Source organism: Panthera pardus, unplaced genomic scaffold (assembly GCF_024362965.1).
Source record: "Panthera pardus isolate Hobbes unplaced genomic scaffold, ASM2436296v1 HiC_scaffold_1, whole genome shotgun sequence".
Lineage (NCBI taxonomy): Eukaryota > Metazoa > Chordata > Mammalia > Carnivora > Felidae > Panthera > Panthera pardus.
Genome location: NW_026526654.1, coordinates 43,994,876 through 44,011,960, shown reverse-complemented (window position 1 = coordinate 44,011,960; position 17,085 = coordinate 43,994,876). Strand labels below are relative to the sequence as shown.

Genomic DNA, 17,085 nt, shown 5'->3' with positions numbered 1-17,085 from the left:
TCACTACCTTTTTTTGTTTTTCCAGAGCATTTATAGAAGGATCATAAAATGCTTTCACTGCCATACACTTTGATCATCTAATTCAACTACCCATTGGAAGCCTATATCACTACTAAATTATCATCCACTGTCTGCTAGAGTACCTGCCAGGGGTATTCTGGTCCATTTTCGGGCTTCTCTTATCATTACAATCTCTTCCCCACATTGAGATAAAATATGCTTCTGTCTGTGATATCTACCAGTCAGTTTCAGTTTTACCCTTTGGGCCATATCATAATCTTAACCTTTTGCAGAGCATTTTGTAGTTTAAAAATGTTTTCAGGTGTTCTTGTGTTCCTACCGCAAAGGTAGCTTCTAAACATTTGAAGACAGCCACATTTCCCCAGGGTCTCTTGACTTGCTGGGTGGACGGGTTGGCCTCCGCGTGTGGTGGTGCACAGCTGTCATTCTAGAATCTCCCTTCATCAGACTGGGAATTCTCTTCCCCTTTCCTGTGTTCTGTCTCCTGTTTTCTACATTCCATCCTTCTCTTCCCTGGTTTATCTCACACTTTACTGGAACAAATTTTCTGGTATCTTTGTGAGGAGAAGTACATTTTTTAGATACTGCATGCCTGATCGTGTATTCTTCATTCTCTCACATGAGAGTTTGGAAATAATTATCCTTCAGACTTTGAAGGCATTGTTTCATTGATTTTCTTTCATGATTGCTGTTGACATATCTGAAGCCATTTTTAAAAATATTTTTAATGTTCATTTATTTTTGACAGAGACGGAACATTAGCGGGGGAGGGGCAGAGAGGGAGTCACAGAATTCGAATCAGGCTCCAGGCTCTGAGCTCTCAGCGCAGAGCCCTCCATGGGGCTCGAACCCACCACCCACGAGATCATGACCGGGGCCAAAGCCAGATGTTTACCCGACTGAGCCACCCACGTGCCCCTGAAACCATTTTAATACTTAATCTTTTGTAAACGGTCTCTTTTTACCCAGCCCTGGACATAAATGGATCTTTTCTTTGTCTACAGTGTGCGGAGATGTCAGTGCTTCTTTGGAGCGGGTACCTTTTCGTCCGTGGTACTGGCACTTAGCAGGTCTTTATGACCTGTAAACTCGTGCCCTTCACTTGGATCTTTTTATCCTAAATTTCTCCTGTCTCACTTTCCTTTCTGGAATTTCCTTTTAATTCTCCAGTTTTTAAAATCTTTTCACTCTATTTTTTATCTCCTTTTCTAATTTTGGGGGAGTTTCTTCATCTTTATATAGTAATTCTTCTATTATGTTTTTGTTTCTGCATCTTTCATTTCTAAGGTTTTTGGGTGGCCAGGGAGTTGTTTTTTGCTTTTGGTATCTGAAAATCTGTAGCATGACTGGCAAGCATCGCGTGGTCTGGCCTTTGCCTTACTCAGCGGCTTCATTTTATTTTCCTTCCCTTTGTTTCAGTCACATTAGCTTTCCAGAGTTTTAAACAGCCACGTTCCCTCTTGTCAAAAGAGCCTTTCCACACACTGTGTAGAATTTCTGTCTCTCCCACTTTACTTAGTTAACTCCTATTAGTCTTTTAGTTCACAACTTAATGGTTACATCCTCAAAGGAGTCCTCCCTGATCACTGTAGCCAAGCCAGATCTCATTATATGCTTTCATAATTCCCTGTACGCTTCGCATTCTTGCCAGTCAGACCATCTATCACGCAATCATGTATGTTTGTGTTTATCCCAGAGCTTATGTAATAGCTACTCGTTAAATATTTTGGAATGAAAACAGAATGGATATAGAGGTAAGTTCAACCAGAAGGACTGTATAAAGTCAGAACACTGATCCAGCCTTTTGACCCCTGAGGAAAAGGTTTGGTGAAGGAAGCAGAGCCCCCGAAGGACACTGAGAAGGACCAGGAGGCGGTGGGGGGAAGAGGGGGACATGAGGAAAGCACGGTGTCATGGAACATCTTAAGGAAAGAAAGGTTAGTACTACGAAAGTAAGAGCAAGGGATATAGAGCTTGAAAAGTAGCTGTTGAATTAATAACAAGTAATTTGGTGAGTGAGCAGCCTCAAGGTGGGGAGGTGAAAAGTGAATGGAAGGAAGGTAAAGGAGGTGAGGAATGACACTATGTGTAGATAACTCTTTGAAGAACATTAGTTGTGAGGGGGAGGGTTGCCATAGCTAGAGAAGAACATTAATGTCCAAGATCGTTTTGTAGTTTCTTTTTTAACTTTGTTTTTCACTTTAGATGGGGGAACTAGCATATTTAACTGGAGAGGGAGAAGAGTAAAAAGAACAAAGAAAACCAGAAATTGGGCACGATAATTATTAATAATAGGTATCAATTATGTATCCTTTTGAAGTATGAGAGACCAGGGCGAGTATCTCACAGTTAGAATCTAATCCTCATGATACCTTCCAGCAGATGTGATAAATATAATCTGTAAAAAAGTGATGAATTTTATATATGAAGGAACCAAGGCGTGCAAGATGGGACAGACTGTAGAGCTGTAGTGGGGGATTAGCACAAGTGACCCTTCCACTATCGTAGGGGGTGGGGGGCTGGGGTGGACGTGGGTGCACATATTTGTAGCTGGGGCTAGCATGGCTTTAAGGGCCTTGGGCTTGGGAAAGCAAAATGGCAGATTTCAGCTGATTTACTAGCTCAGTTAGTTTTCTGTTTCAGGAAGTGAGAGCTTCTGTGACCTTGTTCCCTCTTATTGACAACAGCAAGAATAGGAGGGTTGTAGGCTAATAGTTTGGTCATTGTGAGTAGAGTTCACATGAGTGTACTTTCAGTGCACTGCCTTAACTAATGGGAGACAAAGTCTTCTGTGACAAGTAGCGAGCAAGAGGGACAGAGGACGAAGAAGAGGAGGATGGTGAGGGAAGGGTGAAAGTGCTGAGGCCTGATTTCAGGGAATGGACAACAAGCCACAACTCTTGCCAGCTGCCAACCTGAACCTGGAAGGTTTTTGAAAGACCGCATCTGATTCATGTGGGGGAAAAATATAGTAACTGTGTAGGGTGATGGCAGTAGAAACACCATTTAAAGACAGCGTAGTCCAACTGGAAGCAGATCTACATAGCATTCAGAACTCAGTTTGAATTACAGTTTGGTCATTTACAGGCTGTGGGATCTTAAGACAAGGTTCACTTGACAGTGAGTAGAGCGTGACTTTTTAAGCTAAAAAAGCACCTCATCTACAGCTAAGAACAACTATAAAATGTTTCTGAGGCCCCTGATGCCTGTGGGAAGTTACGAGATGATGTGTACGGTCTAGTTGGCCTGTGGTACACATCATTAGTAGTGGTCTCGATGAGAGCCAGTGCGGTCCGCCAGCATCTCATGGGGCCGCCCGTTGATTATTCTCTTCCTGTGGAGTGGGACAAACTCCTGTGCCTGTCTTACTCCCTACTGTATTCACTTTTCCCTTGATGTATTGCTATTGAGTTCCCTAAGCCAGTTGTTTGGCGCTAGTGATAAAAGTGTAATTGGCAGGGGGGCCTAGGTGGCTCAGTCATTTGAGCATCTCACTCTTGACTTTGGCTCAGGTCATGATCCCAGGGTGGTGGGGTTGAGCCCCGCTTTGGACTCTGTGCTAATTGTGGAACCTGCCTAAGATGGTCTCTCTTCTCTCCCTCTCCCCCACCCTCTCCCTCTCAAAAATAAAATAAAAAATGAGTCATTGTCAGCTCCTCTGGAAGCAATCTGGTAATTATATTTTTGATCAAATAGCTGTTGAATGGCAACACAACCAGGTGTTTCCCCTAGAATGTAATGGAAGGTTGTTTTTTTTGTTGTTGTTTTTGTTTTAGGTGTTACAAGGATTTTATTCAAATACAATGTTACTCCCAGTGGTCAACACATAGGCATCCATCTCTGAAAACTGGAAACATTTTTCTAAGATTATGAATGCACATAGGATATTACTTAGGATATTCTGATGTTGGTGATGGGGACAAAAATACACAATCTTTTCCTTCCTTCTGAACCTAATTTGCAACAAAGAGTTTAAGTGCAGGGTGAATCCCTCCCCTGGTGGGGTTTTGTGTTTGGTGCTCAGCACTGCGCAGGTAGATGCCGTGTGTGTAGTGCACAGAGCTTGGAGCCTCAGCTCTTCATCACTGCATTCTGATACTGTGAAAGTCCCCTTTCTGACCCTTCACTTCCTCATGTGTGAAGTTAATAGGGTTGTCGCACGGACACAGTAAGAATGGCATTATACAGATTGCCTTACAGGCCCTGGCACTTTTCTAGGGACTCAGTAAATGTTTATTATACATGTACCTAAACTGCAGTTTGCCAGAATCCCTTGTTTAATTTGGGGCTGCCAACAGTACATCCTAGAATGCTACAGTTAATTGAAATGAAAAGTTGAACTAACACCTAGAGCCATTGTATATGTGGTATTATTATGAAGTAAGATTTGTGTGTCAGCAGTGGGTGTGAGTATAATGTAAATGACCTTTTAAAAAATAAATTATTTTGAATACTTTTAAAGATAGCATGCCTGTTAGTAAATCTTAGAGATACAGTCAAGCCATTCAAAGACAAGCCTGGTAAATAAATTGGAATTTGAAGTTGATTGTAATCCTCACTTTTATCTACTGAGTGTGATCACAAGGTAACAGGAAAGCAAGTTTATACTGGCTTGTTCACGGATTCTAAACGAAATTACAAGATATATTTTAGTAAAAGGAATGGTATAGTACAATGACTCCTTTGGAGAACAACCAGTTCTATGTAGAACTACATTTTATGTTTGCATATTACTTTTCGATTGCATTCAGTATGATCAGGAATAAATAATATTGTTTTGTTCAGTTGTGAGTGGTAGTATATAATGATTCACTTATATTTATATAATTATATAAACTATATATTTTAAATATACATAATTTTATCAATGTTTATTTTTGAGAGAGAGAGAGAGCACAAGCTGGGGGGGGGGGGGGGTACATAGACTCCGAAGCAGGCTCCAGGTTCTGAGCTGTCAGCACAGAGCCTGATGCGGGACTCAAACTCACAAACTGTGAGATCATGACCTGAGCCAAAGTCAACCGCTTAACCGACTGAGCCACCCAGGCACCCCAATGTACATAATTTTAGAAATACATTTTATATATTTTTAATTTTACTTATTTAAACATAAGTTTCTCAGATTTTGTGGATAAGTGAATTAGTTATCCTTGGTATTTTTCCTTCTCTTCCCTATCAGATGGATAGTGGCTATAACACACAGAATTGTGGAAGCAATATTATGGATACAGTTGGAGCAGATAGTGATGCACAAACCTTGGAAGTTGAGAATAAATCTCAAGTTCTTAATACAAAGGTATGGAAAAAATAGAGAAAGCTTGGTATGGTTGTAGGCTATAAGTATTTACTAAATGTGATTTTTTTCAGGGGCGCCTGGCTGGCTCAGCTGGTGGAGCATGTGACTTCATCGTGGGGTTGGGAGTTCAAGCACTACATTAGGTGTAGAGATTACTTAAAAATAGAAACAAAAATAAATGACCATTTTCAATATTTTTTCCACCCCATTTTGCTTAAAATTTTTTTAATTATCATGTTTAAGCCTCATCCTATTTTCAGTTCATTTAACCATAGAACGTGCTTTTTAAATCAAAACACTTCATTTTCCTAAATAACTCTGGCTATGGGAGAGATTAAGAGGTTGGAGAGGGAGAACTAGTCCTATTTTGGAATTGGCACCTGAACGCTTTTCCTTAAAACTAAAGGGAAAGATAGGTTTTTGCCTTTAACGTTTCAAACCGAGACTACACATCAAAATAAGAACTCTCAAAGGTTAAGTGCTTTTTTCTTAAAAATCCACGAGCCTTTGGAGACCAGGAATAACACATACCTTACCTACTAAGTATTTGTACAGAGATATACTTTTGATTAGGACATTTACTTAACTTTCTAGATAGGATGGTTATACTATATATATATATATATATATATATATATATATATATATATATATGCACATATTTGAATAAACATTAATTTTAGGCACTAATTGGGAGAATCTTTGATTTTTATATGCCAATTTATTAATGAACACAATACACTGAACACAACTCTCCAGTGAATATGAAGATTTAATGTGGAGGCCACCTTAATTTCTCTTTCGTCCATTTTGTCATGAGGTGGGATTGTAGTTGCCCATTTAAAAGTAAGCAAGCATTAGGATATAGGAAAAGTACTCTTTTTGTTGCAGAATATGGACTTCTAGAAAATCCTATCTTCACTTGTACCTTTAGTATTCATAAGGAAATCCTCATTCCAGTTTTAAAAAATATTCACATAATAGTTGCACGCTTGAATGGTCCTATCCAAGCAGCAAATAAGGTATTTTCTGTTTTTTCCCCCCACAGGAAGACCGCATAACACAGAGGTGTTGAATGAGAACAGCAAATCCTCCCAAGGCAGCAATCCATAGAATAACTTCTCAGAACCAAAGACCATCAGTGAATGGCTCCTCACATATTTTTTACGCACAGGATCAATAATGTGATCGTGATTGGGAAAAAGTTGCTTTAACTAACAGGTTTAGCTTTTCTTCTTTCTCCCTTAATGTGAAAAATCAAGGGCTTAATTTAGTGACATGGGAACAACAGAAAAACTCCTGGAACTTTCAAGTCATTGAAGTACAAGTGTATTTTTTATTAATAAATATTTTTGTACTTACCTTGATTGATGTGTTTAACAATAAATTTGAGAGTAAGGACTTTGCCCCTATCAGGGTCAGTGAACTGCTTATTAGTTAGTATACCCTACCAACAGCACTGAATTTGGCAGTAGTTGTGAGATCATGTAAAATTGTGAGGGTACTGTTTTACATAAAACGAATTTACATTTATAACCTTTGTGAAAGAAATAGATCTTTCTTTTCTTTTCAATTAAGCAAACTTAATTGAAAAAATAGAAAGATGAAGGCTTCCAGACTTTTTTGTTCTTGATTTGTTAATTTCTGTGCAGAAATTCTTAGTTCCAGTGATAGCTGTTCCAGTTACTACTTTTGAAAACGTAAACACTAGAAAGGTCCAAATAGCATCTTAGTATCACACATTATTGGGGCACCTGGGTGGCTCAGTCGGTTGGGCTTCCCACTCTTGGTTTTGGCTCAGGTCATGATCTCAGGGTCATGGATTCGAGCTCCATGTTGGGCTCTGCTGACAGAGTAGAGCCTGCTTGGGAATCTCTCTCTCTCTGCCCCAACCGTGCACACATACACATGTGTTCTCTCTCCAAATAAACTTTTAAAAAAAATCATACATTATTAGTGGGGTAAATGTGGGAATGCCCAGAATATGTCTCCATCCCTAGGGTTGGAACATTGTTTTCAGCTCAAATTTGGCTGGGGAGGAATAAATCAGTGGGGACTGGGTGACACAGTTCCTGTATGACTTTAGGCCTATAAAATTATGGTTGGGCAGACACAAAACTGATTTTTTAAAATCTTAAAGTTCACGCTGGGAGTAGAAGGGATGTATAAATTTTTTGGACACATTACCTCTGGAGAATGTATATGCAGATTTGCAAATCACCTTTTCAAAGTTATCTTATTCAAAAGATGGAGGAATAATTCATATGCAGCCCTAGGAAATAAAAACATACTATCATTGTGTCATTTTATTTTTTTGCACCTTATAAATTTATTGCTAACCTGCAAAAAGACCATTTCTTCCTGTGTACCTGATTCCTCTCCCCCAGCACACTAACCATTGAGTGGTTAGTCACTAGGTCCACTGTTCGACTCTATTATGAAATTGAGTCCTTAAGCACATGGGCTTTAGAATCAATATAAACTTAAATTTAACAACTACTGTGCAGTAGGAGGAATTCGGTTCCCTGGCTATGTTTTCTTAATAGCACAAGAAATAAGATAGTGATTATAGCTTGGGTTCAAATCCATCATCACTTACTACTTGATCTGGGACATAAAACCTTCATCTTCTCATCTATTAAATGGGGAAAGTGGTTTTACCTAACAGGGCTTTTTAAGTGTAATATTCCACGTATGCTACTTCGCCTAATAACTGGCACTAGAAGCATATTAGATTACCAAAGATGAAGTGTTAGGGTGAAAATTTGGTTTCTGGTCATCTTAAACTACCCAGTAAGGACTAATTCCTGAATTAGGTCTTCCTCATAAATGACACACAAGAAAACAAACTTGGAAAGTAGAAGGTTAGCCATTGCTTTGTTTAACCAAGAAGCCCCCATTTCCTTTTGTTGCAAGTAAACTACGGGCTGTTGGCAAAGGATTTTTAAATGGTGGGGCGGTGGAAATCAAATGAGTAATATTTTGTGACACATGAAGTTTGTGATATTTAAATGCAAGGTTTTGTTTGAACACAGCCAGGCTTGTCTACATACTGTCTGTAGCTGCTTTCGCACTGCAATGGAAGAGTTGAGTACCGTGTTGTAACACAGACTGTCCAGCATCGTCGAACATGGCTGGACCTTTACAGAAAATGGCTTATTGGCACCTGCTCTTGCGTGTTAACTTACTACTTGGACCCAAGACCACTCCCAAGTTATTTTCTTTAAACTGGGACAATTTCTGCCTCCATGTTGGGATGTTTTCCTCAGTAACAGGAAACTAGAGTGCCCAAATTGTACACATTGTAATTATTCCCACTGAGTATGCCTGCTGATATATTTGCCAGTCCTTTCTCTGGCATTGCACCACAAGCTACTTCAAGGCAGAGATAGTTTACCTGACGTGGTGATGAGCATGGTACACTGTAAGTACTTTAGAAATTGGATAAGCTAAGTAAAATCTTTTTTTTAAGGTAACTCTATCTCAAAATATTCTTTTTTTTTTTTTTTTTTAACCTTTATTTTTGAGAGAGAAAGAGAGACAATCTGAAACAGGCTCTAGGCTCTGAGCTGTCATCACAGAGCCTGATGTGGGGCTTGAACTCAAGAACTGCGAGATCATGACCTGAGCCGAAGTCGGACCGTTAACCGACTGAGCCACCCAGGCAGGCGCCCCATATCTCAAAATAATTCTTAAAAAATAATCATTACTAATCTTTGTGGTTAACAAGGCATACCAAACTAATACTTACTTCAATTGTTCCCTTTAATATGTCCTTAACACGATCCCCCCTTTCCTACAGAACCTGATATGTATGCAGTTTAAAAGCCATTAATGACCTACTTTTTATAAGAAACATAATGTACATGTTTAATGTGCCCTCTCTATTCTCTGAGTCCCAATGCCTTGCTTGGAGGGGTGGAGGGGAAAGTGTGAGCTAAGGTCAAGGATGGTGATCACACTTCTTGGTATTAAAAAAACTTTTTCCAGTCAGATCCAAATATCCTACTTCTTGCCTTCCTACAACATCCAATTCCCAAAAACTCACAGCTGTTTAAGGACCACTAATAAAAATACCGGAAGCTTTCAACAGTAAGGGAACACTTAAAATAAATGAGGTAAATTAAAGATGGCAAAGGACTAAATTCCTTGACAAATCTTGACTTCATTGTCTTGCAATCCAATAACTGCCACACCAAACACGGACAGCTTTCAAGATTTAGAAAGAACAGATTGTTCCTGACTTCTCAAATGTTCTATCCTCCTCCATAGGAAAATGATAGTTTTTCTCTATCAATATTAAATAATCAAATTACTTATTAAAATTAATCTGTTCTTTAGCAAGCAGACAAATGCTCTATTTAAATGATATTTACAGATCCTTGAAGTTGCTATCCTGTCACTATTTACGTGATGGATATTCAATTGAATTTTTATGCATAAATAGTTCTGTTCAATTCAGAAATGAAGTAGTATGATGGGACAGACACAGTCCACAAACAGTTCAATAAAAATGCAAATTTTTAAAACCATTAAAATGTACTTAAGAGTAACAAACTGTATCACACACTTCTTAGGTTTAAAAGTGTTCACTCAAGGTTTCTTTTTTTGTTTTTTTTTTTGTTTTAAGGAAACCAGTGTTTGAAGTTTTTTTGTTGACTGTAGCTATTTCTCACGTCTCTTCTTCTTTCTCTCTGGTTCATTAATGTCCATGTTTGGAGTATCAACCGGAATGCTTATTCCTGGGATCTAAAGTAATGTAAACAGGGAAAAAAGGTCAGTAAAAGCATTAAATAAGAATAAATCTCATTCTCATCTTCCCCTTCCCCACTGACAATTTCAAATTTAAAAGGATGTAGGGGTAGAGAGGGAGAAGAAAGTAAAGGTTTTCCATACAAAGTATACATATTTCACACACAAATAGTGGCTTAAAATGTAAAAGGTAGACAGTCTCTGGATGGCAAGCTGTCAGTGACACTGTCACTGTCATTTGTAAAGTGTGGTTGAACTTTAACACTTCCAGTTTACCCTAGCTAGGCCCCTGTAACAGTCAGCATCAGAGGCCTTAAGTGTGTTGGGACAGAACAAGCTTAAGAACCAGTATCTTAGGGGGAAACATACTTAATCTTCAAAAGTTCAGATTTCAAAACCAATTAAAGTGAAAAGGGACCAGGCAGGATATCTCAGAGATGTCTCAGCATCTGATACTGAGGACCTTTTCCAAAGAATCCCCAATATCTGGGATCCTACAGCTTAGGAAAATCAGTCAGAAAATAGATTTGCTATGCAAATATCTGGCCTCTACACTATTTACAAGATCCTCTTATTTTTTATTTATTTTTTTTACCATTTATTTATTTTTGAGAGAGTGAGAGAAGCAGAAAGAGAGGGAGAGAGAGAATCCCAAGCTGGCTCCATGCTCAGTGCAGAGCCCTATGCAGGGCTCGATGCCACCTCCATGAGTTCACGACCTGAGTTGATATCAAGAGTTGGAGGCTCAACCAACTGAGCCACCCAGGCTCCCCAATTCTCTATTCTTGAACAGAAATAACTTATGACCACACTCCTGTCTTTCACACAATATGTGCTATATCCCATCACAACACGGACAGTTTAAGTTTGGTCTTACCTGTGGTTCTACCAGGGACATTCGGATTTTCTGATGCTGAAGATTAGATGAGTCTAACATGATTTTCACTTTAACTTTATCAAAAATATGGAACACTGTATCCTCTATTTTAAGTGAAGGAATCTAAACAAAACACATTTTACTGCTTTTTAAACTGCTTTCATACACTTGAGGTTTGTTCTAGTTCTTTATCTTTCACATTGATTTAAAAGTTTACATTAAATAATTACTTCCATATTTAATAAGCATCTAGGTGTTCAGTATAACAAAAACCACCAATCTAGTAGCTTCACATATACATGGCCTATTTATGTGCATACTACCCATTTTCAGTAAAATGGTCCCACTGTATACATTCATTCATCTCAGGATTCTCACCCCATTCATCAGCAAATTGTTGGTCTACTAGAAGAAAAGGTACTGTGGGCAAGGTCTGCTGTTTTGTAGTTCTATTACGGTTAGGGAAGTAGGGAGTGTGTCAGATAAGAGATGCTGGAAAGAGGTTTAAAAAATTCCTCCAGGCTATAAGCAATCATTTATTCCATTAATGCATCTGTCTGCCTAGTGCAAAGCATAATTCAAGTTTTCCTTGGAGGGGGAAACTACACAACGTAAAATCAAGGACACTTGTATGTGAGAAGATATACTGAGGTGGGAAATTATGAACAGAACAAACTTAGTTGGCACAAGTAACTGTAGCGTACAAAACATAATTTTATCCTTTCTAGGTACCATAAAAAAAAGTGCCCCCTCCAGAAAAAAAACAAAACAAGAACATTAGAAATACTATACCTCATCATCATAAATAAGCCTTGGCTTTGGTTTGTCCTTTTCTTCAAAAAAGACTGTACCTTCTAAACCATACTTTGGAATTAACACCACAATAGCATTCTTCCTTACAAATAGAATATAGGCCTCTTCACTTACTATTCCTTTACTTTTGAAGAACAACTGTAAAATAACATATAACATTATTAAGGATTATCTTAAAGTATTTTTTTTGGAAATTAACAAAAAGCATTCTGAAATTAAATTAAAGGTGAACAAAACCTCATCTCCCCAATATTACTGACAGAGGGCAAATACCTGAGTATGAAAAGCTACTGATGCACGTTGGGCATACTGAGCCATTTTGTGCCTGAAATTAAGATTTTTACATAAATCCGCAAGCTTGTGTTTGTCTGTCAACTCTGGGTAAGTACAGTCAGCCCCAATAGCCACAGCCAACAACCGATGAACGATGATATCTGCATATCTAGACACATGAAGGAGAAAGAAAAAATCACACTATATTAGCATTAAAGCCTCTTTTCACAATTGAAAATCAACTATCCTCTATCTCCTATAATTTTATAAGAAAAAAGTACCTTCTAATGGGTGAAGTAAAATGTGTATAGATAGGGGATGCTAAGCCATAGTGATGAAAATCATTATCCATTCCAGAGCAGAAGTACACAGCCTGCATCATACAGCGAGTGGCTAATATCCTTAAGAGAGTGTTCAGATACGGGAAGGTAGGAGAATCAGCCCGGTCCAAAGAGTCAGCCAAGGACTTGGCTGTATCAGTTTTAATTTCCAAATTCTAAGAGCAATGAAGGGGAAAGAGCATCATATTAAACATTTTAAAATCAGTACCATCATGTCTTCAAAACACAAATTATATCGAATAAATATGGTGGTCTTGACCAGATGGTATTTATACCTTTTTTCCTTAACCTAAGAGAACTACAAATAATTTATAAAAAGTAATGATTATTTTGTGTAACATCAAAGCTGAAAATTTTCTGAATGCATTTAAAGGTACTAAGTATCAACCTCCTGCAGAAGTTTCAAAGGGGAAATGGACGGTGGTAGCAGTAGCTCCGTTTCTCAAAGTCCAATTGGTGCTTGCCTATTCTTTGTTGCAATAGGAAAAAAAAAAAAAAAAATCAAAGCAGATCTGGATCCTTGTCAGCATGTCTGGATTTCCCCTGCAGGTATTTATTTTCCTTCCATTCAAAGTAGAAGTAAAGGCCAGAAGCAAACTAAAACTTTATTGGTCACTAAAGCCCAATCTGCTGATACATCAAAGTAACTGCTTTGTTCTACTGTGGGAGAGGAGGCAAAAATACTTAAATCCTCCTTCCTCTACCCAGATCTTAGGAAGAAATAAGACAGTAAGAGAAAATTCCCCAATTTACAGTGCAAGCCTTACAGCAGAGAAGCCGATTCTATTCTTATGGAGATGATAGGAGTAGTAGGCCCACCAGAAAGATTTGAAAAATCAGAAACCAACACCATTCCGTTAGAATAATACCCTGAGGCCCAATACTACTTCCAGCTCTATTCTGGGCAGGAAAGGTTGGACTTGAATAAGTGATCCAAAGAAAACCAATGTAAGCCGTAGTCCCCTCAAGGGTAAAGGTAATTATGCCTAAATGAAAGTCCACTAACCAAAGCTATGTGGTGGAGGATACAGTAACCCTTTCTAGATATTTCCATTTCCCTAATGTATACAGTAAATGGACTTACTTCTTAGAGACATGATATAAAGAGGGCTTAACTGAGTTGAAGAGGAAAAAAATTATTTCTAAGTCTCTAAAGTTAGGCAGTTCAGAGGAGGCATGAAATAACACAGGCATAAAGAACATGTATAAAGGCAAAGAGATATGGAAGAGCTTCATATGTTCAGAATATTGCAAATAACTTAGTCTGGAACTTACGGCTGTAGCATAGGGTGCTCTTTAAGGACATTAAAGAATTTTATTAAGCAAATTATTTCAGTGTGGGAAGAGACGACTACACCCAAGTTAGGTAAAATTTTTTTTTAAATCAAAGATATTCCTGGCATATTTTTCTATCAAAAAACAACGCAACTTTCCTGTAGATGCAAATACAGATAATATAGTACAACAGATAGATCACAACACAAATACAGATGATTTTGCAAACTATGTGACCTTACCTTGGATTTAGCTGCCTTAACAAGAATTTCATAATTTGATGGAGGAGGAGCAGGATGTTTTCGAAGCAGGGCATGTTCTGAAAATTCTTCGTGAATTTTTTTTGCAACAGAGATATTGGCAAGTAACATAAATTCTTCCACCATGGAATTTGTTTCTCTGCCAACGGAAAAATCATTAAATAAGGATATCACATTTATTCCCAGGTTATCTTCTCTATCAGGGAGACAATAGACATACTTCCTATGTAAACATAGTGTGTGCACATGCTTGTTTTTAATAACTTCTGACTTTCATTTTTCAGCTGTGGTGTTAACAATCTCTTACTATGCATCTACTACATGAGTAAATCTCGTGAGAAATTTTAAAACTGCATTTAAAAAATAAAAGCTTTACAGGGAACCTGAGTGGGTCAGTCAGTGAACCATCTGACCCTTGATTTTGGCTCAGGTCATGATATCACGGGTTCGGAGATGGAGCCCTGCATCGGGCTTGTGCAGAGTCTACTTACGGTTCTCTCTCTCCCTCTCAGTCCCTTCACTGCTCTCATTTTCTCTCTCTCAAAAATAAACAAACTTTAAAATGAATGAATAAAGCTTACTAACTCTAGTAATATATAAAATCTAAACTGTACTGAACATTTCACCTTCTTTTACTAAGTCTGAATAGATTTTTAACTATAAATGCATTTAAAAAGTTTACTAAGAAGAATTAAAAGCTATTTAGATCAGATCAATTTGGGCTTAAAAAATTAAAATTTTCACCAATAAATCACAAAAATGAAGAAATTATATTTACATTAGCCATTCTGGGTATTTACTACAGGCCAGACATTGCACTATGTTGTAAGATATCTATCTATATCCATACACACACACACACACACACACACACACACACACACACACACAGACATAAGTCCTGTTTTGCAGATGACAAAACTAAGGATGTGTAGCATTATTCTCTTGCTCAAAGTCGGAGTTAGTAGTAACAAGACCCAAGCCCACATAATCTGACTTCAAAACTCTTAACCAATTTCCTAGTCCTCTCACTCTATATCGTTAGTCCATGTCTATTTACAACTTAGGTTAGTAAATTATGTGTTCTGTTTACACTGTGTTTTCTTTCTCCCAAGTCACTAACATGCATTATGTTAATCTTTCATTCATGTTTCCATTTTTAACAACATCCTAGAACTTCTTGACTAGATTCCTTTTACTTTTTAAATATTAGGAAGGCCTCTAATCATACCTTTAAAACTACAATCTGTTAGAAATTTGTTTTTTTCTTCTTGGTAAGAAGAAATGGACGATGTTCTACTTTGGCAAAGTTAGATTCAACATTTTCCTCAAAAAAACCCTCTTAGTAATAGGCTTACTATTCATATTCATTACTTATATTTGACCAATAGTTCACCCAAAAGTATTTTTAAATTGTAGCTCTAATTTTATAATTTTATAAAGCACAAAATGAGCATGTACTCAAATTTCTGGTCCTAAGAAACCTGAGTGCATGCTCATTTTTAATCCTTGTTTATCTAATAGAAAAAAGTGTAAGTATACACTTCATGTCAGAATTACCTGGTAAGAGGCATGGAAAAGAGGCCTAACTCTGATTTAACCAAAAATAGCCTTTCTTCCTAAATCAATACAACAGTAACAACAATAACATGAGTATTCTTAACACCCTGTGAGATAGGTACCATTCAATCCCATTTTACCAACAAACAGAGGTATAGAAATGTTACGTAACTTGTCTGGAGCCATTGGAGAAAGTGAGATCCAAACACAGGTAGTCTGGCTTCAAAGCACGTGATCTTGACCACTATTCTCTTCTACATTAAATATTAGATTACTAGGGCAATCTTTTACTTACCACAACTATTACTAGTCAAGTTCTATTATCAAGTTGAATCAAGACCAATTCAAGTTGAAAATTTTTCTATTATAATAATACTTCTCAATTTTACATAAGATAGACTAAAAAGCAAAATGATACTTACTTTTCTCTATATATCGTTAAGTCAAAAAACTACAGAAATCACAGCCCTACTAGAAATAGGTATTCTGGGTATAAATATGTTTTGTTTGTTATTATATATACTAGATATACATTTAAGATAAGATAAAAATCTTATCTAATGCCCATTAAAAGTTACATACCTAAGTTCCTTGGTCTGCAGATCTATAGGATCATGAGTTTCACTGTCCATGTGGAATCGAACTTCTGGAGAAGAAAGTGTCAAAGCCCTAAATAAAAATCAAAGAGGTAAATTAGTCAAGTGAGCCAATAACAGACATAATTCCAGAAGTGATGCTTTTAAAATAGAAAATGATTATAACAAAAGCATTAACAGTTTTCCTTCTGAAGGCTTTAAGGTCAACCTGCTAAATTTTATGTTCTATTTTTATAGAAAGCTTTGTATCTTACAGATCTAAAATGTATTTAAAAAGAGAACAAGAGTGAGGCGCCTGGGTGGATCAGTCAGTTAAGTGTTTGACTCTTGATTTCAGCTCAGGTCATGATCTCATGGTTGTGGGATTGAGCCACACGTCAGGCTCTGTGCTGACAACACAAAACATGCTTGGGATTCTCTCTCTCCCTCTCTCTCTACCCCTCCCCTGCTCATGCACATTTTCTCTCATTCTCTCAAAATACATAAACATTTTTAAAAACTTAAAAAAAAAAAAAAAAAGGACAATAGCAACACAATAAAAGTCCTTGTGCTTCTGAGAATCTAAATATGTTCTGTACCCAAACTATGGGCTTTTATTGAGCTACAGGAGTCTATAATCACTTTTATAAATGAAGAAGATAACAGGTAGGGTTTTATTTACTACTGAAAATAATGTATTGGGGAAAGGGATGACAGAGAGAGGCAAAAGAGAAGCTGCCATGTGTAGATGAGTACTATCAGAAGACCCACAGTTCAAAAGTACCTCCACGTTCACTGAGCCAACATAGAGGGGACTGATAAACTACTACCCTGATATGCTACACACACTGACAGCTACTGATCTGGAATGCTACATGTCAGACAACACCCTATGTTAAGTGCTTTCTGTGCATGGTTCACTTAATGAGTTAGCAAGTTCTCCTGTGAAAAGTAAATTCCAACAAGGAAAATCTTATGTTTCTTCATACCTTGATGCTATTTTCATCAGCTCCAAACCAACTTAAAGAATTTTAATGAAGGG

The 17,085-nt window shown here is 37.5% G+C and overlaps 2 protein-coding genes across 5 annotated transcripts in view; one reads left to right on the top strand and one right to left on the bottom strand.

The window, feature by feature from the left end:
• Positions 1–6,684, top strand: part of BORA (BORA aurora kinase A activator) — a 29,067-nt gene extending 22,383 nt beyond the window's left edge. For both annotated transcript variants that reach the window (XM_053898806.1, XM_019437176.2), the window contains exons 11-12: positions 5,201–5,317; positions 6,366–6,684. In XM_053898806.1, the coding sequence (XP_053754781.1) occupies positions 5,201–5,317; positions 6,366–6,392 (144 nt within the window). In that variant the 3' untranslated portion in view covers positions 6,393–6,684. The remainder of the gene's footprint in view (positions 1–5,200; positions 5,318–6,365) is intronic.
• A 3,136-nt stretch (positions 6,685–9,820) lies between these two features.
• Positions 9,821–17,085, bottom strand: part of DIS3 (DIS3 homolog, exosome endoribonuclease and 3'-5' exoribonuclease) — a 28,186-nt gene continuing 20,921 nt past the window's right edge. For all 3 annotated transcript variants that reach the window (XM_019437171.2, XM_019437168.2, XM_019437169.2), the window contains exons 15-21: positions 16,051–16,137; positions 13,891–14,047; positions 12,314–12,528; positions 12,033–12,201; positions 11,739–11,897; positions 10,947–11,069; positions 9,821–10,066 (exon numbers count right to left, since the gene is read on the bottom strand). In XM_019437171.2, coding sequence (XP_019292716.1) covers positions 9,983–10,066; positions 10,947–11,069; positions 11,739–11,897; positions 12,033–12,201; positions 12,314–12,528; positions 13,891–14,047; positions 16,051–16,137 — 994 coding nt within the window. In that variant the 3' untranslated portion in view covers positions 9,821–9,982. The remainder of the gene's footprint in view (positions 10,067–10,946; positions 11,070–11,738; positions 11,898–12,032; positions 12,202–12,313; positions 12,529–13,890; positions 14,048–16,050; positions 16,138–17,085) is intronic.